Here is a 23,454-nt window from a genome sequence, read left to right as displayed (position 1 = left end):
GGGGCTGCTTACAGCAGTACACTTCTGTGCTTTTTTTCCCCTTTTTGACTAATCCTGGTCTTTTTTTGTATGATTTATGCTGTGAAAACTTAACATAAAAAAAAAGTCAAGGAACGTAAAACATGTCTAGTGACATTTTAAGGTGTATGATCTTACAGAAATCATTTTCAAAGGCATAATTAGTTACTAAAATTAATGCTTCTATTTCTCTGTTTTAGGGAGCAACATCACATCATTTAGGGCAGAATTTTTCCAGAATGTTTGAAATTGTTTTTGAAGATCCAAAGACACCAGGAGAGAAGCAGTTTGCTTATCAGAACTCCTGGGGCCTGACCACTCGGACTATTGGTGTTATGACCATGGTTCATGGAGACAACATGGGCTTAGTATTACCACCCCGTGTTGCTTCTGTTCAGGTAAGGAAAGTATTTCTGTTTATCACTCTTTCTATAAAATGCAGTCTGGACCTTGTATTGTGTAACTGTGTGTATCATTTCTCTTACCGTTTTTTTGCTTTTTTAATTTTTAGCTGCTTTTTATACAAAACTTTCTTAGAAATCTTTTTTTTGAAATGATTCATAAGCTTAATGAGATATAGTAGGTCAAATAAGATGCATTTAGCATAGACAAGTAATGTGCACTGGTTGGTAGACATTTCATGGAGATCAAAAATCACACAAGTTGATCTGTGTTAAAAATTACATAGTCCCCAGTAGGTTTTGATTCCTGGGTATCATGCAGCAGCCTGACCACATTACTTTGTATGCTGCTTCTTCGTATAAATTTGTGCTCTTGCTCTGGTTCTAGGTGATGGTTATTCCTTGTGGCATTACAAATGCGCTTTCTGAAGAAGACAGAGAGGCTCTGATTGCAAAATGCAATGATTATCGAAGGCGGTTACTCAGTGTTAATATTAGAGTCAGAGTTGACTTGCGAGATAACTACTCTCCAGGTTGGAAATTCAATCACTGGGAGCTCAAGGTAAATTCTTCAGTTACATCTTTTACTTCCATACTCCCAATTTGGGATTAGATTTTTTTAAACTTATGTTTCTAGGAAGTGTAAGGTTTTCTCATTGCTTTTCTCTACGTGGGTAATTGTGAATTTTTTTCTTTTTCACTTAATTTTCATAAAGTCCAGATCTTTATAATAGTGTTTTATATCTATATATACATATATACTATATATACTCTGTATATAAACTTTATATATATATATATATATATGTATGTATGTATACTGAGTATATATAGTATATATGTGTATATATATATATAAAGTTTATATATTTGCTAAATTTAAAATCTTTTTTCCGGAAGCTTATTTTTATTATGTTAAAATTAAAATGATCTTGAAGACCTTGTATATGATTAATAAACCTCATAGGGTTGTTATATGATTAATAAACCTCATAGGGTTGTTACACTAAAATGTTTATACCAGGACTTCATATAATAAGTAAGCTGTTTAAACAGTAAGACTATCAGAGTAATGGTGCATGGTCATCACCTAGCTGTCATTGTTAACAGCTGATCAGTAAAACATCAGAAAGTAATACCATATTTGGTTTTTTACACCACTCTGTCTCACATCCATTTGTTGATCTTTATTTTGTATATTCAAGGCTAAATTCTTATTTAATTTTTTTTTTTTTTAAGATTTTGTAATTTATTTATTTATTTATTTGACAGGCAGAGATCACAAGTAGGCAGAGAGGCAGGCAGAGAGAGAGGAGGAAGCAGGCTTCCTGCTGAGCAGAGAGCCCAATGTGGGGCTCCATCCCAGGACCCTGGGATCATGACCTGAGCCGAAAGCAGAGGCCTTAATCCACTGAGCCACCCAGGCGCCCCTTAATGTTTTTAATATAAATTTCATTAACTGCATATCATCATTGGTATATAATCTATATTTTCAATAACATTTTTCAAACCTCTGGAATGTAATTTTATTCATAAGCTTTACCAAGGGAATCTTATCTTACTAGAGTAGCAGAATTTCTACATTATAGAAATTTCTCACATATAGGAGATAGAGGAGAAGATGTAGTGATACTGCAGCTCCAAGCTGATTCCAAGTATGGAGGCTCAGCAGCGTTGGGATTATTCAGTATGAACACAGGCTTCCCACAGTTGCTGGTATTTATACAACTGTTTATTTTAATTGGCCCCTAGTAAATCCTCGGTGCTAAAAATTAGTTGTACTGATTTTGTTTCTATTCTGTATAATACACTTTTCCTTTACTTACTCACCTACCTTTAATGAAGACTTTAAACATAAATGTTTTCTTACATACTTGCCCTTCAATTACAGTACTTTGTGCTTGCTTAGAAAGAGTAGTAGTGTGTGACGCCAGCAGCAGCTTGTCTGAGCCCCTGTGTCCTTGCCTGAGGTTCCAGATGTAAAGGAGAAACATATTCTTTGTTACCGGCTAGATTGAAAGAGAAAAAGGCATCCATATCCAATTCTCCCTTCTGTCTTCCTCCTCTTCCTTTTCACTTCTTTCTCTAGGACTGCCTGGACTTTGTCACTGTCACTCTTCTTTTTAGTACCATGATGAGCCTATACTGTGAAGGAGATTCTGGGTGTGAGTTGGCTTTGCTACAGCTTCCTTGTCTGCAGTTCTCAGCAAAGAGTACAGAACATCTAAATTCTAAACTTGATGCCCAAGACTAAAGAACAGTGAGAGGGGTCACTAGTTAGTGAAAACTACTCACGGCATTTCTTAATGCCATTTTCTCTCCATTCAATCCAAGAATTCCTGAGAAAAGAAAATAGTTTTGGAAGATCTAGATTTGTATTCGTTCGACAGTGGTGAACTTTGTACAGTGAGGCAGTTTGTGGGTGGGATGGGGTGTGTATGTATTGGGAGACTCAGTTTCACTACTGGGGTATACGGTGCAGTTACCAGACTAGAACCCAGGGACTGCCACAACTTCTGCATACCTCTTCCCATATTATGAAAGTTGAAAGGGGAAAATAATGAGTGAATTAACTACTTTTCTTTTTACTGTGTTGGATGACTAAGATAATTTTGTGTTGCTATTGAAAAGAAAAAGAAGCAAACCAAAACAATCCATTATGAGTAAATTCATAACATTTTACTTAGAAAAAATAGTCAGCAGAATATATGCCTCCTCTGTGATTTGGCCTCAGATGATCTTTCTGGCCATTGCCTCCTGGCCATTGCCTCCCACTCCCCTGCGTGAGTGCCCCATGGCCTCTGTCACTCTGTGCCAGCTTATTTTCACGCCGAGATGCCCTCTCGCCCAACTCAGGCTTTGACGCCCTGCTCTGAGCTACTCTTCTCATCCAGCACAGGACCTAGTCCTGTTAGTTGTCATGTCAGTTTAGTTTCTGTTACTGAGGAGAAGTTCCTTAGCCTTTCTCTGTCATTCACGACATGGGCATTTTTGTGGATAGAGGTTAATTATTTTATAGAATGGTCCTCAGTTTTGATGAAATTACTCATTAATTTTTACCTTCTAGTAACTTTCCTTCTCTTTCAGCTGAGGATATTCTCCCACTTGTGATTTTCTGTACTGATTATTTGTGTGCATGCCATATTTACCTGGCAGAACGTGAAGCTCCTTGAGGACAGGATCTGTTTCTTCTTCCTTTTTTTTTTTTTTAAGATTTTATTTATTTGTCAGAGACAGAGGGAGAGAGAGCGAGTGAGCACAGGCAGACAGAGAGGCAGGCAGAGGCAGAGGGAGAAGCAGGCTCCTTGCCGAGCAAGGAGCCCGATGTGGGACTCAATCCCGGGACCCTGGGATCATGACCTGAGCCGAAGGCAGCTGCTTAACCAACTGAGCCACCCAGGCGTCCCAGGATCTGTTTCTTCTTACTCCTCTTGTAAATCTCATTGCACTTAACCCTGTTACACATGCATACGTTAGGTGAATAAAGGAAGACAATAAAACAGTACTTAGCGTACAGTAATTTGTTCTATGGTATTCATTATTTTATAAAATAAGTCTTCTTTAAAGATAAATCTTTTTTTTTTTTTTTTTTTTTAGAATAACCTTTAAAATTTTCCTTTGACTTTGATTTAGGAGACTGCCATTGGCTAAACTAACTTAAATTCAAAACCCAGATTAGTTTTAGAGGATCATTTGCTCAGAAAAAAAATGTTTAAAAGACCTACGGTTTTAATGTTTAGAAAATTTACTGTTTATCCTAAAAATAAGGTCTCTCTGGGTCTTAATTCCCCTCCTGGAGCATTCATAAGGATTGAACATTCACAGACTTAAACTTGCATCTAGTCCTTAAGCTCCTTGTAAAATCCAAAGGGAATGGGGGAATGGTTCCCAGAGTGCAGTCGCAGCCTCACTTGAGAACTTGTTAGAAACATGAATCTTTAGGCCCCATTCCTGGACCTCCTGTAATAAGAAATTCAGGGGGCGGAGCCCAGCAATCCTTGCTTTAACAAGCCCTTCACGCTGCATGCTGCAGTATCCGGAGCTAAGACGTAACCACACCGTTGTGTGGTGTGAGTCACAGATGTGCCAAGTGTACTAAGCAGCGACTTGGGGCAGCCTTAAGTTAAAGAAGTTCTCTCTATTTACCACCTTGTGTGCCCTACAGATGCAGCTTTCTGTGTGTGCTTTTATGGGAGAAGAGGTAGGAATATTGATCTACACAGCACAACCTTCATGTTTCTCAACTCTTAGCTCAAAACTGGTTGGGGAGTACATTTTTTTCCTTAGGTTCATATGTTCTTATCGGAAGAGATTTCTGTAGTGTCTCGGGAATATTGCCTGCTGTTTTTATTGTTTGCTTTATGCCTTTGATTTTGGGGTTTTTATGATTTGTAGGAGATAAAGCCATGAAATATTCTGTGTCTTCAAGAAGAGACAGGCATGTATCATTTTAACTGCCTTTTTTGTTTTCCAGGGAGTTCCCATCAGACTTGAAGTTGGGCCACGTGACATGAAGAGCTGCCAGTTTGTAGCTGTCAGACGAGATACTGGAGAAAAGCTGACGGTGGCTGATAACGAGGCTGAGACTAAACTTCACGCTCTTTTGGAAGACATCCACGTGAACCTTTTTACAAGGTTAGTTCCTTAGGATTACTTTTGACTCTGATCTTGACATCCTGTTCAGCTTCTGAGAGCTGTATTGAGGAATTTTGTGAGTGTCGCGACTGGAAGTCGTCTTTCCCTCTGAGCTCCCAGAGTTCTTAATTTGCCTCTCCTGTGTTTTTGACTTGTAGCATCATGATTTTTCCGAGGGCTTTCTCCATCCTGTGCTAGGTTTGCAGTGCTGGCCTGGCTGTCCCATGGACTAATTTGGGTTGACTTTAAATTGACTTTTAAGATGTGTAAATATGAGGGATTAAGGCATTGATTCTCACCTGTGAGTACACATTAGTAGCACCTAGGAAGCTTTAAGAATAGCAGTACCTAGACCCCTCCCCAGAGATGTTAATTTAGTTAGTCTAGGGCGCATGTGGCAGCTGTAGTATTAAGAGCTCCCCATGTGATTAGGATGTGTAGCCAAGGCAAAGAACCGTTTGACTGGGATTGGAGATCTGGGCTGAAAGGAAGCTTCAGGACAGCCCTGATCTATGGAGAGTGTTCTTCTAGAATCCGAGTTCTCAGGGCAGAGGCACTAAAAGATTGGTGCATATGTGTGGCACCTTACTTACTTTCCTGTCCACCTGAGACAAAAGAGGAAGGTCCACTGCCTGTTTGGGGGAAGGTGGTGCCCCCATCTTATGTGTTCATATGTCTTCTAGGACCTTGTGCCCAGCTCATATTAGGCCTCAGGATATCTTGCATTTAAGGAATGAACTGATTTTAGTCTTGGCATTACATGGTTTTGGGCAAGTGATTTTGCTTGTCTTGGCTCGCTTACCCTAAAATGAGAATGAGAACAAGTCACTTGACTTCAAGGATTTGCCTAGCCTACTAATGAATAGTGCATTTGAAGTCCATCTGAGCTGAGAGAGGTCATATTGTCAGAGGTGAAAGATTAGAAAGCTGCCTGTCCTTACTGCTGCCATTTAAACAGTGCATTTAGTATAGGGGTTCTTTTCTGGGGGTTTCTCTTCAAAGTCACCTGGGAGGTTTGGGAAAGAAGCATACCGGGGCATCACACCTAGAGTTTCTGATCCATTGGTTTTAAGATCGGTTCCGGTCATCTGTGGTGTAAAACTGTTCTGTGTGTGGTTCACATGCATCTTCTGATTGGAAAACCACTGCTTTTGTGGCTAAAAAGCAGTTTTATCATTGACATTTTTATTCAGTAAATGTGTTAATAATGTTGGTTTCATAAAGGTGCATTTTTGCCCCATCCTTAGGCTTAACCCTTACATATTTTCCTGGATCTCACTGGCTGTGACTTATTCACATGGGCCTGTCAGACTATGAAAAGGTCAGAAGAGGGGTTTGGTGGAGAGCTAGCAGTTACTGGCCGAGAAGTCACATGGTCTTAGTCCTCAGATTCAGAGAAGAAAAACATGCCTTCTCTTTCTTGGTTACCACCCATGAACTATCCTCCTGTATGTAATGTGCGACTTTGAATGTAAAAGGGAGTGATACTTCCATTTCTAAAACCCGAAGTTCTTAGAAAAGAGTTATGTTGTATATGAAAATAGCTTGAATAATGTGTATTTGTGGTTTTTCCTTTTTTATAACATTTCCATGCTTTTCCGTTTGATTCTCAACAATCTGTACGGCAGTTAGACTTACTTGAGTATTTTTCCAGTTTTGTAGAAAGGAAAACTAGGACCAAAGAGGTTTTAAAAATAACGCAGACTCTCATATGTGCTAAGTGGTATAGCCAGGCATAGAGTGTTCTGGAGAGTTTTAATGGCAATAACAAAAGTAATTATTGCCTATTGTGTGCTCGGCAAATTCCCCTTCATCTAGTGTTAATCCAGTGATGTGCTGAGATTGCCACACAGTGTAGGTTCAAACTGAGGTGTTCTCACTTCCATGTTATTGCTCTTCTGTTAAATTTTACTTATTTTCTTTAAAAAAAAAAAAAAAAACTTTGTCATAGTAGTAAGAAAAAATATGTATTCTTTTGCAATTATATTGTGATAGGGCTTCCGAAGACCTTAAGACTCATATGGTTGTGGCTAATACAATGGAAGACTTTCAGAAGATGCTAGATTCTGGGAAGGTAAGAGACTTCTGAAAAGTTTTGAATATAAAAATGTTTCAACTGTGGTATTTTAAGACTCATGCATGATATTAATCCATTTTTTTTTTTTTTTTTAAAGATTTTATTTATTTATTTGACAGAGAGAAATCACAAGTAGATGGAGAGGCAGGCAGAGAGAGAGAGAGGGAAGCAGGCTCTCTGCTGAGCAGAGAGCCCGATGCGGGACTCGATCCCAGGACTCCGAGATCATGACCTGAGCCGAAGGCAGCGGCTTAACCCACTGAGCCACCCAGGCGCCCCATATATTAATCCATTTTTTAAGGCCAGTCATGTGACAGGATTATATATTACTCCACGTTCTATCCTCTGTTTTCCACTGGCTTTCCTAAAGCATTATAGCATTTTATCATTTTTGGATTACACCATGAACTAATTATAAAAGCTTTTTCTCACACTTGAAATACAGACTAAATGACATTAATTCTATTTTAATTACTGAAATTTTTCATTTTGTTTTTCAGCTTGAATTAGATTCCTAAAGTAAGCATTGTTGTAATGTAATGTGTATATTCCTAAGATAAGGTTAGAAGTCCATGTCAGAAATTTCAGTTCTTTGACCTGTGTGTGTGTGTGTGTGTGTGTGTGTGTGTGTGTGTATTTCCCCTGATCTTAATTGACTGAACTTTTCTGAATAATAAGAGGGAGAGCACTGCTCGTGTTTTTTTGAATGTGTGGGTACTTCACTCTCCTTTAAAAGACCCATGTCTTTCTAATTAGGTACTTTAGTGGTTCTATAAGATTTTTATCAGTTTTATGTGTTGTGAGTATGCAGATGTTCTAGTCGAAACTTTTAATTTTCATAGTAAAGAGGTCCTGATTTGCCAAATTACTAATTACTGGAATGAATCACTTATGAACTTTAGTATTCTGGTATCCATGCTTGATTATACAACCAGTCCTGTGTTCTCAGGTTATAAATGAGGAAACCACAGGCCAGAGTCTAAATGAATTACCCTGACCTCTACAGGGGCGGACTTGGTCCTATCATTTAGATCTCTCTCCTGACTCATTTTAATGCATTTTCCTTTTTTTGTTCACTTGCTTTAATTTTTTAATTTAATTTTTTTTTTAAGGTTTTATTTTTAAGTAATCTCTACCCCTAGTGTGGGGCTCAGACTCATACCCCCAAGATTAAGAGTTGCATGCTTCAGTGACAGAGCCTGCTGGCACCCCTCTTTATTTTTAAGCCATGCTGAGAGTGTAAGGCAAAATTTTTTTTTTTTTTTAAAGATTTTATTTATTTATTTTGTAAGAGAGAGAGTGAGCGAGCACAGGCAGACAGAGTGGAAGGCAGAGTCAAGTCAGAGGGAGAAGCAGGCTCCCTGCAGAGCAAGGAGCCCGATGTGGGACTCGATCCCAGGACGCTGGGATCATGACCTGAGCCGAAGGCAGCTGCTCAACCAACTGAGCCACCCAGGTGTCCCAAGGCAAAATTTTAATTGGTCAGGGTCATAACCTCTTAATAGGTCTCTTACTGCGTCAGCTGGGACAGTGTTAATCTGGTAAATCTAGTAGTTAATCTAGTAAACTACTAATGTGTAAAATGAGTACAAGATAATCTTAAAATCTCCTTCAGATCCCTAATTCTTCAGTATTTAGCTTTCTGTTCTTGGGGTATTGCGTTTGTCATTTTCCATCTTTCTGGTTTCCGTATTTGTCACTTAGACTATGGACTTCCTGTACAAGTCTAGAGAAGTGGATAGCCACCTATCTGATGCAGTGGTTTGATTTTTTTTTTTCCTTTCACTGTAATTTATGATTATTTTATTTTTCTATTACTGAATTTTAAAATTTCATTTATTACAGAAGTATGGTAGTCACTTTTGCAGTACAGACTGGTGAAGATATTTACATAAGAGTTAATAAATCAATGGAGTAACTATGAGATAATCCATTGCTTTCAAAGAAATGAACCTCAGCAGGTCTCAGTAGAGTCGCATCTTTTATTCTGATATTAGGTCAGAGATTTCAACATCTATTCCAGAGCAGCCAGTAGGTAGTATATTCGCTGTATATGTCCAAAGAGCGCGTGAGATTAGAGGAGGTTGTGTCTCTTGGATCCCGGAGCCAGCGCCAGCTCCACCCCTGTCTCACTTCAGTGTGGTGACTGACCAGCAAGCAACCTTTGAGGCTCTTGCAAACAAAACTGTGTTTACTAGGTGGGGAGAAGGAGAAAGGGATCTTTGGAACTTGAATGTAGGTGAAAGTTTGGTTTTCTACTCTTCTTTGTTGGTAAAATTAAAAAAAAAAAAAAAAGTATCAGATTCACAGAACTTGAGTAAATTTTTCCAAAGGGATGATGTTAATTAAATGAAAAATAGATGTTATTTATATATAATTTTTTTTTTTACTGTTGACATATATTACTAACCTATTGAGCACTATTTTTGATTGATAGGATTCTTGGTATTTGTTATCATTAGCATTTTCTGCTACAGAATTCAAAATACTATATATTGCAAAAAATTATATCTTTTTGTAGCATATATATAGAGAGATAATAACAAAAATTAAAGACTTTTCCGTGGTTGAACAAACAACCTTAAACTGGGTATTATTTTTTCATATTAATGAATTACATGCGTAAATAGTCAGACATTTTAGGTCTTATCACCTACGCTTTACTTTGAAGCTACAAGGAATTAAAACATGGGTTTTACAAAATTGTTGTTTATGAGTCTAAATAACTTCAGTTGAACTTTTTCACACTATTCCATTTTAAGTTTTAAAAATTATTTTAGGGACGCCTGGGTGGCTCAGTCAGTGAAGCATCTACCTTCAGCTCAGGTCATGATCTCAGGGTCCTGGGATTGAACCCCACATCAGGCTCTCTGCTCAGCAGGCAACCTGTTTCTCTTTCTGCCCTTGCTCCCACCCATGCTCTGTCTCTCTCTCTCAAATATATCAAAATATTGTAAAAAAAATTTAAAAAATAAAAATTATTATTTTATAAATACCTTCTCAAGGCTCAGTAATTTTTTTCTTAGGGAAAAATAAAACCATTCCCTGTAAAATTTGTTAAAGTTAGGAAAGTAAAGCTGTGTGTGAGTTAAAAATAAAAGTAAAATTTTCTAAGAAACCAAATTTAAGTTTATTACCCAAAGACAGTCTTTGTAATTAAGTCTTAATATTTTTATTATTTCACAGTGACCGTGCTTAAAGTTTCCCTCCCATTCTTTTGTAATGAATTTTAAACAATACTTTTATGAATGTACATTCTTTCCATGCTTTCTGTTGGTACTGATGCTAATGATTTACCAAGTTTCAATACACGGGGTAACTTTGGGTTATTTCAGCTCTTGTATCTTTAGGTTTATTTTTGCTTCTGTTTTCTTACAGTTTTTATTAAATTTTTCAAGATACGTATTACTAACAAACCTTCCACCTTCTCTCATCTACCACTCCCATCCCCCAGGGATTTTCCTGCCAATTTATTACTTCTTTATTGTCTTAAGGCAGATTATCAAAATTACAGTTTATCAGTTTTGGGAGTTTGGCTGACACATTTACTGAATTAAACATAAGAGACAGATAACTAACTCTTCCTCGCCCTGGAAGAATGTTCATTTGATCAATTACTTGTTCTTTTTGTAATTTCCTAATGTCAGTGTACTTGCACCTTACTTCTTAGTGAAGACTTTAGAAGTATATTTAGCCAAATTCTGAGTGCCTTAGTGTTTGCAGGAACGTCTCAGTTTGAGGACGGAATGTGTGGCTCGAAGTGATTGATCAGAAGTTGATGAGGAAGCGGGATAGCCTCTAAACTGGCATTTCTAACGTATGGGTGGGATTATCCACGTTATCCACACTTTTGATCTCCCCACTGCTAACCTTGATTTCCAGAGTTTTCTGTAGGACTGTTAACATAATTGTTACTGCATACAGATCTCATTTTGAAGTAGACATGATATGAAAGTTAAGGATTTACAACTGAAAGAAATCTTAATTCTTGTCTAGTCCAACACACATTTTACAGAAGAAAACTCAAAACTAGGGATTTTCAAACAGGCATTGAATTTAAAAATTAAGGTAAAGTCCCGGCTATCTTGATTTTGCCCGTTATTGTATATGGCCCATGAAAGAAAATTTGAGAAATTGTGTTTTCTAATACAGAATGATATTTGACTTTCACATACTGTGTGGACTTTAAAAATGATTCACTTACCTATAACAGTGTGGCGTAAAGTGAGGCTGACCTTTTGTTGATGGTTATTGTTAACAACTGTAAAAATCAGTTCACTATTTGTCGTCTCCTCTCTGTCCTCCTCATAACCATTTACCGAGGCAGAGCAGGTGGTGGTCAGGTTGGAAACGAGGGGGAGGTACAGCTGGAGGCTGGACTCAGGCTACTTTCTCTTCCTTCCTTCTCTTCGGGCACTGTGTTGTAGCGAGTGTGTTCGGACACTGAAGTAGACTACAAAGATGTTTTTGTTTTGTCTTGATGTCTTATGGTATGTGGGTTTGGGATCCTGGAAAAACAGCTTGCAGCTCTGAGCAGTGTTCCTTGAAGGTATTGGGGCCTGAAAAAGGCTGGGAGTCCTTTTTGCTTGTCAGTTTAATAGACCATTCAGGTGTTCCTTCTGTAGAACAGGAGTTAAAAATCCTGAATATTTTCCCTTTTCTGCTAGATTGCTCAGATCCCATTCTGTGGGGAAATTGACTGTGAAGACTGGATCAAAAAGACCACTGCCAGGTAAATACGGGTGCCAGACCGCTCTGGGGACAGTGGCGACGGATGGAAATATACAGCGTAAACAAATTGAATTCTTTCCTGTTCTTGATTGCAGGGATCAAGATCTTGAACCTGGTGCTCCATCCATGGGAGCTAAAAGCCTTTGCATCCCCTTCCAACCGCTCTGTGAGCTGCAGCCGGGCGCCAGATGCATCTGTGGCAGGAACCCTGCCAAGTACTATACCTTGTTTGGTCGCAGTTACTGAGGGACGAAACAAAACCGCTATCTCCAACCCGCCTCACTTTTTAAAAAACTGATATTAATATCTTCCCAGATATAGACAGTTTTATGATTTTTTTAAATCAAAGTTCAAATAGGAGGTCACATGAGACACAAACACCTTATTCTTATGCCTAAATTAACGGTGGGAAAGACGACTTTTCAGTAAACAACCCCAGTAATAAATACCATGAACTGATACTGTCTTATGTATTCATTTGTTTCTGGGATACCTGAAGCACTGCATGTGCTACGGGACATTCTCACAGAGAGCTGGAGAAAACCGGACCCTTAGGTACCTGCCCTTGGTCTGAGCATCCCTCATGGTTCAGACCTTGAACGTGCAACTATCCTGTTTCCTGTATGTCAGAGTACTTCCCTTTCTTCACTCCTTCTGCCATATCTCAGATGGTCCTCCATCTCTCTGTTTAAAAAAGCCACAAATAGACAAAAAGCCAGAACAGCCCCCACCTTTCCCTTGAGGAGCTCGCTCCCTCTCATTACTACTAGTTACTGTGGGATCTTAGAAAAAAGTCATGATTTCTGAAGGAGGGAGCAACCCCTGCCCCCCCTCTGCCCCCCACACTACCACCATTTCCCTGATACACTGCTGCCTCTTCCGGCCAAAGCTAACTTCTCAGGGTCGTGTCTTAACTGTGTCGCTGTGCATTTCTGCTGCTATAAAACTTACTCTTTTTACTAAAATTTCTCCTCTGATTCGCCCTCCCGCTCTCTGGTTCTTTCTCTTAGTTACGGGTCTTTCACCAGCATTCCTCCTCGGCTTCCTTCACAGACATCCCAAGCCCAGGCTTCCGTACTTGGCGCTCGTCTTGTCTAATCTGCTGGATTCAGAGAACACGAACGGGATGAGCATCCAACATTTCCACCTCTAGACCTCCATTCCAGCTGCGTCGTCGGGTCTCTCGAGTGTTCCATCAGAGTATCAGGTCCTCAGTCCCCAAGTCCACATTTCACTGCCCACTCCCAGACCTGGCCTTCCTACAGTACTTCCTGCCTAAAGGATTAGCATGAGCAAAATACACGGGTCACCAGAACCAGAGCCCGAGAGCCGTGCTAGTCAGCCCCTCCAGCACGCGGTCTGCTGTCTTCACTGGCCTAGCATGGCATCCCGCCCTTACCGCTGACGGGTCCTGGGTCTCCCCTTTTACAGATGACTTGACTGCCTGTGATGTCAGTTACTATAATGGCCTCCAGAGATTCATCTGAAGCAGTCCCCATATTTTCATAGGGTTTTTTTCCTTCATGTACAATGTATTAAGATGTTCATCTTCCCCTTAAAATCTTTTCTTGGCTCACCATCACTAATGGGAGAAAATGTGAACCCTTTAGCCTAGTCTGGTTCAGCCTACCTGTCCAGGCTCCTCAACCAATCCAGCAAAGTCCTTTGCAACCTAACCATTTGGGGTTTCTTGGGCGATTTCCCATGTACCATTTCCCACCTCTCTGTGTGTCCCTTTGCCTGGAATGCCTTTTACTAATTCCTACTCTCCTGGCTAAATCTCTTTATTTGGGGCCCTGTCCTAACAGCACTTTCCCACTTGGTAGTGATAAATACATACCAGTAAGGGGAAAAGCTTCAGAAATGACTTGGAATTTAGAGTCATGCTTCAAAGACCAGTGGAATTTTAATAAATAGAAAAGGAAGGACATCCCAGGCAGAGGCAACAGTATATGCAAAACCATGAAAGTATATGCTGTGTGTGAGAACACAACAAAACCGTTCTTAAGTGGTTAGAAAATTGTGAAAGCAGATTAAATACAGCATGCCGTCAAGACTGATGTTTTCAGTCTTTATATTCGTATACCTAACTTAAAGGGATAAATACATGAGCCACATTTCTGTACTGGACTCAATATCTTAATGAACTGTGTTAGTTCAGAATGTTCTATCTTGTCTTTCCACCCTTAGTAGCTGTGTAAAGTGTCTATTCAGTTGTAAAATGGACGAAGTCTAATACCTGTATCGTAGTTACTCTCCCTTATAAAGGACTTAGAACAATGCCTAGCACATACTAAATAATACCTAGTGTTGTTAGGACCACGCAGAGTCCAGTCGCTCTGGAATTTTAGCTTTATTTTTATTTATTTTTTTTTAAAGATTTTTTATTTATTTGACAGAGATCACAAGTAGGCAGAGAGGCAGGCAGAGAGAGAGAGGAGGAAACAGGCTCCCTGCTGAGCAGAGAGCCCGATGCGGGACTCGATCCCAGGACCCTGTGATCATGACCTGAGCCGAAGGCAGCGGCTTAACCCACTGAGCCACCCAGGCGCCCTAAATTTTAGCTTTAATTAACAATAGTTACTTTAGCTTCTATTTTATTTATTTATTTTTTTCTGCAAGCATACATGCTCTAAAGGACAAGGTTTTTTCAGTGGGTCCATGACAAAAGGCTGAAAAGTAGATCAGAGACTAATAACCACATTTTGTCCATAGCCCCTGTCCATTTTGGAAGAGTTGGAGATCACAGGTGCAAAGACAAATCCCCAGGCTGTTTTTGGAAATTTCAGATGAGTAGAACTAGTCACAGAAAAGCTTGGAGTTTGCTGCTTTAAAGGTATTCACTATTTTTTTTTTTAAGGTTATATAATTTTAAAAAAACTTTTATTTTTATTATGTTAAGTTAGCCACTATACAGTACATCATTAGTTTTTGGTGTAGTTTCCAGTGACTTGTTAGTTGGGTATCACATCCAGGGCTCAACACAACATGCGTCCTCCTTAATACCCATCACCCGGCAACCCCATCCCCCGGCCCCACTCCCCTCTGAAACCCTCAGTTTGTTTCCTGGAGTCCATAATCTCTCATGGTTTGTCTCCCTCTCTGATTTCTGCCCCCTTCAGGTTTCTCTTCCTTCCTCTAACGTCCTCCATGCTATTCCTTGTGTTCCACATACAAGTAAAACCATAGGATAATTGACTTTCTCTGCTTGACTTATTTCACTCAGCATGGTACCCTCCAGTTCCATCCATGTGGGTGCAAATGGTGGGTATTCATTCTTTCTGATGGCTGAGTGATAGTCCATTGTGTATATGAACCACATCTTTATCCATTCATGTGTTACAGGGCGTCTTGGCTCCTTCCAGAGTTCAGCTATTATGGACATTGCTGCTCTGAACATTGGGGTTCATGTGCCCCTTCTTTTCACTACATCTGTATCTTTGGGGTAAATACCCAGTAGTGCAATTGCTGGGTTGTACGGTAGCTCTGTTTTTAACTTTTTTGAGGAACCTCCGTGCTGTTTTCCAGAGTGGCCGCACCCACAGTGCAGGAGGCTCCCTTTTCTCCACATCCTTGCCAGCATCTGTTGTTTCCTGCCTTGTTAATTTTCAAAGATATTCACTATTTAAAGGAACTCTCTTGTAAGTAATTATGTTAAGGAAGGAGTCCTTCACCCCAAATCTGTTTGTGATAAATTGCTTTCTTTCTTAAATTGAGGTTCAGCTAAAATACCAGAACCTTCTCAGACATCTTTATTTATTTATTTATTTTTTATTCATTTATTTGACAGAGATCACAAGTAGGCAGAGAAGCAGGCAGAGAGAGAGGAGGAAGCAGGCTCCCCGCTGAGCAGAGAGCCCAATGCGGGGCTTGATCCCAGGATCCTGGGATCATGACCTGAGCTGAAGGCAGAGGCTTTAACCCACTGCGGCACCCAGGTGCCCCCTTTCTCAGACATCTTAAGAGTGGTGTTGCTTTTCAAGAGGGTGCAGAAACCTGAATCCAAAAGACATCCTTTAAGAAATGATCGGTATTTTACCTGCAGATGACGGCCATTAACTGGATATATGACCAGTGGTCACAGAAGTGATTGTGAACCTTGTGTTTGTTGCAGCAAAAAGAAAACACCCAGGTCAAAGGATACTTACTGCCGGCTCTGGTCCCTGGGACACGTGGTATAGGTTGCCTGTTAGCCATTTCTAGGTTCAACTGTGACTGTTGAAAATAGTTCTTAATTATGCAGGTAAATCCTAGGAAGCTTTATATTAGAATTAGTAACGGCGACGCATCCAGCCCGCTGCTGCAGAAGCTGTGAGCGGCAGAACACTCTGCAGAACAAGCAGAGAGAAGGCATTTCGGCTGGAGAGTCTGCACGAAGCACCTGACTTTCTATCTGACTGTGTCTGTAGATACGAAGTCATCTGTCACAAAACTCCAGTTTTTAGGGGTTGTCAGCGTCAGAAGTCTGGGGAGGCAGCTGCCACGATCCTATTCTTTTCAAACCTATCGTTTTGGCCTTTCTCTTATCACTTTCACTGTGTCTAGAAAATGCTAGCCATTTATTTAATAAATTTGAGTGCCTGCTCTGTACAAAGTACCAGAGCACATAGTAGTGAGTCAACATGATTTTTCCTCCTCTTGGCGTTATCTCCGTGATGTCGTCTATTTTAGCTGCAGAATAAGGCGACGGAGTGCACAGGGAGGTGGAGCGATGAGCTGGGCCTGAGCCTTGTTAGAAGGAGGCGAAGCCCCGGGGACGTGGTCCCGGCCGACAGCAGCGTGCTGACCGCTCTCCTGTCCTCGCGATGACAATAGCTGGAAAACCCTGTTCTGCCACACCGCCAGGCTTAAAATGACAGATACAGACGCGTTTCCGTGGCTCCGTAGGGGACGTGAAACCAGAGTCTGATCAACTTCACCGGAAGATTTAAGAGTTTGGAATGTCAGTAGTACTGAAGTGATTTAAAGTATTTAAAAATATGAACAAAAATGTTTTATTCATTAAGTCTCACATAATGGGGCTATTTCAAAATAGCCAGAGCCAAATTTTGGTACTCACTGGGTGGCTCAGTCGGCTAAGTGTTGAGTCTTGGTTTCAGCTCAGGTTGTGATCTCGGGCTCATGGTCTCAGGGTCACGAGATCAAGGCCCATGTCAGGCTCTGTCCTCAGTGTGGAGTCTGTTTCAGATTCTTTCCCCCTACCCCACTGCCCCACCGTGTGCTCACTCTCTCTCTCTCAAATAAATAAAATATGTTTAAAAATAACCCTTTCTTGATTCTACATCCCTTTAGTCCTGAAGCTTTTGTCTGCTTGCCAGCTGCTACTTCTCTTGTCCGTTCTCTGAAGCCTCTTCATGTGCCCTCTTGCTAAGCTTCCCGCGGCTCCGACAGCGGTAAATGGAGCCCCCGTTTCTGCGCCTCCTTCTGCTTGCTCTCCGTATTTGCCGGCCGATGCCCCGCCTCTCTGAAACACATTCTTCCTCGGCCTCCTGGTTTCCCTTCCATCTCTCGGGTCCTTTTCTCTCATCTCTTTGTATTTTCTGATCCTTCCAATTCTCTCAAGTTTCCTGGGTGACCTCCTGGAGTTTCTTGTCAGCATGCAAGTTCATATATTCCCAGCTTGTCCGCCACCCCTGAGCTCCAGACTCCGTTCAAGCTGCCTGTCTGACAGGTACACCGGACAGGGTCCCTGCTCCTTGCTCCCACCCTGGCCCTACAGCTCTCATCTCGGTCTTCCCTTCATGTCAGTTGCAGCATCAGGTTCGATGCCTCATGTCCCTGTGCCTGTTCTGTTTCATATCTCCCACCCAGTTGCCCAGCAAATGCTACTGACTCTAACCTCAAAACAAAATCCGGATATACCCATGGCGGGCTATACCCATATAGCCACACAGGGCCGTGTGCTTGGTTGAAGGCTCTGCGGTTACTGTCTTGAAACTTTTTTTTTTTTTTGAGATGTTATTTATTTTAGAGAGAGAGCATGGGGGGAGGAACAGAAGAGGGAGAAGCCGACTCCGCACTGGGCGGGGTTCTGTCTCACAACGCTGAGATCATGACCTGGGCCGACATCAAGGGTCAGAGTCTCAGTCGCCTGAGCCACCCAGGCCCCCCGTCTTGAAATTCTTAATAATGAAGAAAAATCTTTAACTTGTCATTTATCAATGACAAAATTGATCACACTAACCGTTTTTAAGTATACGCTTCAGTATTAAGGATATTCGCATTTTTGGGTAACCAATGAGCAGAACGTTTTCATCTTGCCACGTGGAAACTATACACTGTCCCCTCCCAAACTACCAGTCTTCCTGCTTCTATGAATTTGACTACTTTAGATAAGTAGCTCATGGAAGTGGACTCATACTGTATGTGTCTTCTTGTACCTGCTTATTTCACCTAGCAGAGTGTCCTCAAGTTCCTGTAGTAGCAAGTGTCAGAACTCCCTTCCTTCGTATGGACCATGTATGCACGTACAACATGTATACATGCGCACATATACACACATATGTTCCACAGTTTCTTTCTCCTTCCATCTCTCAGTGGACTCTTTGCTCTTGGGGATAGTGCTGCTATGAACATGGGTGTGCAAATACCTCCTGGAGACCCTCCAATTAACTCTTTTGGATATTTGCCAGAAAGTAGAATTACTGGATCAAACAGTAAACATCTTTTTAATTTATCGAGGAACTGGCATACCGTTTCTCACAGAGACTACACCATTTAAAATTTGACTTTTTCAACAAAAAGCCTTGCACTTCCATTTCCTGCCGAAGCCCCGTGCGTTATGCAGCGGGTTCTGTCTAGATGCTCCCTCTTCCCGCCTGCTCTAAGTCACCAGCCTTTGTTTGGATCAGTGCAATCGCCTCCAGACGGTGCCTCTGCTCTCTTGTAATCTCAACCCAGGATTCAAAGAGTCTTCTAAGATCTAAATTAGTTCTTGTCATTCTACTGCTCTCCTGGCTCAGGACCCCACGTGATCGTCCGCCTCCCACTATCTCCTCTCAGGCCTGATAACCTGCTTCTCTCTCTCAGTCACTCCTCTGCAACCAGACTGAGCTCCCTTGATGCTCCTTGAACTTCCCATGCTCAAGGCTTCGTCTGCCCAGAAACTTCTTTCGGGCGTCTCCATGGCTCATTGCCTTACCTCCTTCAGATCTGTACTCAAGAACATCTCTGTCAATTTTTCCCTGACTACTTTATTTACTTAATTATTTATTTTTAAGATTTTATTTATTTATTTAACAGAGAGATCTCAAGTAGGCAGAGAGGCAGGCGGTGGGGGGGTGGGGGATGCGGGGCTCGGTCCCAGGACCCTGAGATCATGACCTGAGCCGAAGGCAGAGGCTTAACCCACTGAACCACCCAGGCGCCCCTTGACTACTTTATTTAAAATAACACCCCAACACCTATGTCAGCACTGTAACCCTCTTCTCTGCTTCATTTGTGTCCATAATTCTTACTACCATTGGACAGTCCATACATTTCATGACTAATTTGTTAATTGTCTCTCTCCCCCATAAGGTATAAGTAAGCTTCACAAGGGCAGAGACTTTCCTCGGTTTTGTTCACTGCCATCACCCCGAGTCCAAGACCGTGTCTGACACGTAGGAACTTAGCGTTTGTTGCATGAATGTCTGAGTGGGACAGTCTGTGTGCAGGGATGTGCACCATCTGGTGGTATTAGAAGTCTCACTGTTACAGCATCAGCTGAATTGGAGATCATTTCTGAGCTGCTGAGGAAATTATAAAGGCCGCATGAAGGTTGTCAGGTTTTAGTCAAAGTCAGTATACTAGTGAAGGTTCTGTTCTCCAGATGAATAAAACCAATAGGGTGCCTGTACAAACAGAGAGCTTTATCGTAAGGAATTGGCTCATGCCATCACAAAGACTGACAAGTCCCAAGATCTGCAGAGTGAGTCAGCAAGCCCGAGAACCAGGGGCCTCAGTGGTGTAGAAAGACCACAGCGTGGCGACCCAGGAAGAACTGATGTTTTGGCATAAGCCTGAAGGCAGGAGAAAGCCAGTGCTCTACCTTGAATTCAGGCCGTCAGTCAGCAGGAGGGATTCTCTCCTCCTCACAGGAGGGTCAGCCATTTTGTTCTGTTCAGGCCTTCGGCGGAAAGGTGAGGCTCAACCACATCGGGGAGGGCAGCCCGCTCTACCTGGTCTACGGACTCGAACACCAGTCTCCTCCAAAAAGACACCTTCACAGCAGCACTCAGAATGATGTCTGACCAAATGTCTTGAGTACCTGGCGGCCCAGTCAACTTGACACATAAAATTAACCATCACACACTTTAAATTCAGAAGAGATTGAGTGTAGTCGTTTCAGTCTACATTTCTGTGAAGGGTTGGTTGACGGTAGGCAGTCTGCTCAAAACAATAGAGGCCGCTGCTGTTTTACATATTCCAGACCTGGTCAATCTTTATGGTTTATAAGTGACAGGTGATAAGATTAAAACCAAAAAAATTTCCTTGCATCAGCTGAATCCACTTACTATAATTCGGCTTTCTTCCTGAAACCAACGGGGTTCTGTCAGTAGCGCCTTCAGCTTAAAGGCACTTCATCTTTTCTGAACACGAGGAATGTTTTTCTCGCCTTCTTTATGGAGAATGTTTGGATGTCAGGTGTTCGTTGATTCCAAAGAACAGACAAGGTGGTAGAAAAATCACCCAAGCTTCATCTTTAGCTTTTACTTATCATAGCTCTGACCTGTGGATTAGTGACTCCTAGACATGTTCCCTGTTCCATGCACTTAACCGAGTTCAAAATATTTACCTGGACAAGACATGACGGTCACTTCCAATGGCTTGTCTCACTTGAGTCGTTACCGCACACACCAAGGCGGGAAAGGCTGACCCCAAGGATGGACTTCTGCGTGGTTCCAAGACACAGAGACCCTTGGCTTTTGTAACGAAGCACACAACAAACCAACGGACAAACAAAACCCCCTCAAGTCTGCGGCTGGAGCCGGTGTCTTCAATCTCCCTGAGTGCCAGCTCACGTGACATCTCTTGGTTAATTGCCCTTTAAACTGTTTTATAGCTTTATAGCAGCCTATAAAAGGTGATTTCCAAATATGACAGGTGCTGAAAGGCTGAAGGGGAGACTTCTCCAGGAGTCCTAACAGCTAAACCTGTAGCTCAGCCTTCCCCGGGGAGAGGGCGAGGAGCCCCGGAGGAGCCCCACGCGATGGGGCGATACTCGGGCAGGAGCTTCCGATTAATCTTCATGTGCGCGGTGAGCGTCCTGCTCTTCGTGGCGGAGCTCGTGATCGCGCACATCGGCAACTCCCTCTCCTTGGCCTCCGATGCCTTCGCCGTCCTCTCCCACTTGGTGTCCATGGTCATCGCTGTGTTCGGCGTGAGGGCCAGCAGCGTACAGCGGCACAGGAAGAGCACGTTCGGCCTCCTGCGGGCCGACGTGGTGGGAGCGTTTGGCAACTCCATCTTCGCCGTGGCCCTGATGCTGGGCATCCTGCTGGAAGCTGTCAAAAGGTTTATTAATCCCCAGAAGACGGAGGAGCCGCTGCTGGTTCTCAGCGCTGGAATCATCGGGCTGTTCTTCAACGTCCTCAACTATGTCATCTTGGACTGCTGCTACTGCTCGGCCCACGGGCCCCCGGGGGACCCTGAGACAGGTAAGCCGTCCTCAGCTGTCCTAGCAGAGTCGGTCTGCTCGTGTCCCTGACTTTCCAGAAGCTCTTCCTCAAGGGAATTGCCTGCAGTCCCAGGTTCCTTGTGAGCCGTGGTGGGGGTGAGTGTATGGGGGGGGGGGGTCCTTCTTTAATTTTTAGTCACTAGGAGTGGAAGGTGTTCAGAGAAGTGGAGAGGGAGGAAAGGGACCGAGCAGGGCACAGAGGGAGCCGTTTGAAAGGAAGCCGATGGGGCACTAAGAACAGCCTCATTTAATCAGGGGCCAGATGCAACATAGCTGTGTTTGAATTTAAAAATAATATTTTAGTGTTCCCGTAAGATTTGTTCAAAAAACACTAGACTACCTAACCAGCAGATATCAAGCAAAGTGCCAAACAAACAGCTAGAAATCAACTGGCTAGGCTGATAAATTCTTAGGAATGGATATTGGAAGAATTTATGTAAAACAGAGAAAAAATAAAGGAGATGATCTAGTACTTACTTTTTTTTTTAGATGGAAATATTTGTATTTATTGATTATATGCATCCAACCTATTGAGAAAAAGGAAAACTATTGACACGTGAACCTTTAGATGGGACTTACGGTGGGTATCAAATGTTCTGGGTCATCTGTCAAGAGAGGGAGTTGAATCTTGGAAGAGAGCAATACATCTAAAGCAATACATTCATAATCAAGTAGGAGATGGAAACATGTTTCTTTATTGCCACAATAGGAATTACATATACATAACAATCTTCTTGCAGAAGAGAGGAATTTCCAGCCCCACCGCATGAACAGACCAGGTTCAAATCACGGTTCTCTACCAGAGGGTAGCATTAGTGTTAGCCCACCTAGCCTGGCTGCCCACAGGTAATGCAGAGGTAGGAAGGACTAAGGGAGATCCTACGCGTTCAGCCCTTGAACAGGCGCTTGGTAAAGAGTAACTCTTGTTTTTTAAAACACCAAAATGCAGGACTTTGAATGATGTAATAATCCAGTAGCATTGAATTCTAACTGCTCATCTGGATTCTAAGAAATTTCAGTGTATTTCTTATTTGATGCGAATCTGTTTCATCTCACTAGTTGGGGTGTTCTACTACGAAGCCCAGGGAGCCTTAGTTCTAAGTTTGTGTTTTTCAGAGTGTTCCTCCTGTCCTTGCTACCAGTGTAAATTGTGTCAGCTGGGTCCAGTCCTTGATCCGATCTCTGTCTACATTTTCCTACTGGTAGAATGTATGTTATGAGCTCACGTATAGTATGTATTAACTATAAAAGGGAACAAAGAAACTAGAACCTATATCTGTATTCAATTTAATGAATCAACTAAAGCCTCATCTTTTAAAAAACAATAATGAGAGGGGTACCTGGGTGGCTCAGTGGGTTAAAGCTTCTGCCTTCAGCTCAGGTCATGATCCTGGGGTCCTGGGATCGAGCCCTGCATCGGACTCTCTGCTCAGCAGGGAGACTGCTTCCCTTCTTCTCTCTGCCTGCCTCTCTGCCTATTGTGATCTATCTCTCTCTCTCTCTCTCTCTGTCAAATAAATAAATAAAATCTTAAAAAAAAAAAGACAATAATGGTTAACTTGGGACCCTAAACTTTGTTTCTATCTATCATTACATAGAAATTATTACTTGAGATTCCAGATTATAAAATTCACATATTAATATTTATTTCTTAGTGCTAGGTATGATTTTAAGGCAAGGAAGGAGATTTCAAGCAAATGATTCGTATTGGCCGTGGAGCTGTTGCCATTACTGAACTTGCCATATTGTTTCAGACATGATATAGACCTGCATATAGCAAAGGCAGTTTAGGCAAAGGGTGTGACTCTTTGACCAGTGTGAAAATTGATAGACAACTGTAATTTTATTTTTATAAGTTGAATTATTATCAGGTCTTAGTTCATCTGCTGTTTGGGAAGTGGTGCTTTCCAATGTCTATGACCATGCTAAAATGA

The 23,454-nt window shown here is 41.8% G+C and overlaps 2 protein-coding genes across 5 annotated transcripts in view; both read left to right on the top strand.

The window, feature by feature from the left end:
* The window catches only part of EPRS1 (glutamyl-prolyl-tRNA synthetase 1), a 65,295-nt gene extending 52,974 nt beyond the window's left edge, over positions 1 to 12,321 (top strand). For 3 of the 4 annotated variants that reach the window (XM_032317522.1, XM_032317521.1, XM_032317523.1), the window contains 6 exons: positions 219 to 416; positions 808 to 981; positions 4,894 to 5,054; positions 7,050 to 7,128; positions 11,799 to 11,863; positions 11,958 to 12,321. In XM_032317522.1, coding sequence (XP_032173413.1) covers positions 219 to 416; positions 808 to 981; positions 4,894 to 5,054; positions 7,050 to 7,128; positions 11,799 to 11,863; positions 11,958 to 12,108 — 828 coding nt within the window. In that variant the 3' untranslated portion in view covers positions 12,109 to 12,321. Of the gene's footprint in view, positions 1 to 218; positions 417 to 807; positions 982 to 4,893; positions 5,055 to 7,049; positions 7,197 to 7,412; positions 7,614 to 11,798; positions 11,864 to 11,957 lie in introns of those variants that run through there. The other variant, XR_004279993.1, reaches the window with a different exon arrangement.
* An 8,731-nt stretch (positions 12,322 to 21,052) lies between these two features.
* The window catches only part of SLC30A10 (solute carrier family 30 member 10), a 38,975-nt gene continuing 36,573 nt past the window's right edge, over positions 21,053 to 23,454 (top strand). The window contains exon 1 of the mRNA XM_032318874.1: positions 21,053 to 21,500. Coding sequence (XP_032174765.1) covers positions 21,053 to 21,500 — 448 coding nt within the window. The remainder of the gene's footprint in view (positions 21,501 to 23,454) is intronic.

The sequence above is a fragment of the Mustela erminea genome, chromosome 17 (genome assembly GCF_009829155.1).
Source record: "Mustela erminea isolate mMusErm1 chromosome 17, mMusErm1.Pri, whole genome shotgun sequence".
Lineage (NCBI taxonomy): Eukaryota > Metazoa > Chordata > Mammalia > Carnivora > Mustelidae > Mustela > Mustela erminea.
The sequence above is the reverse complement of the archived record's forward strand: the minus strand, read 5'-3'. Positions and strand labels throughout refer to the sequence as shown.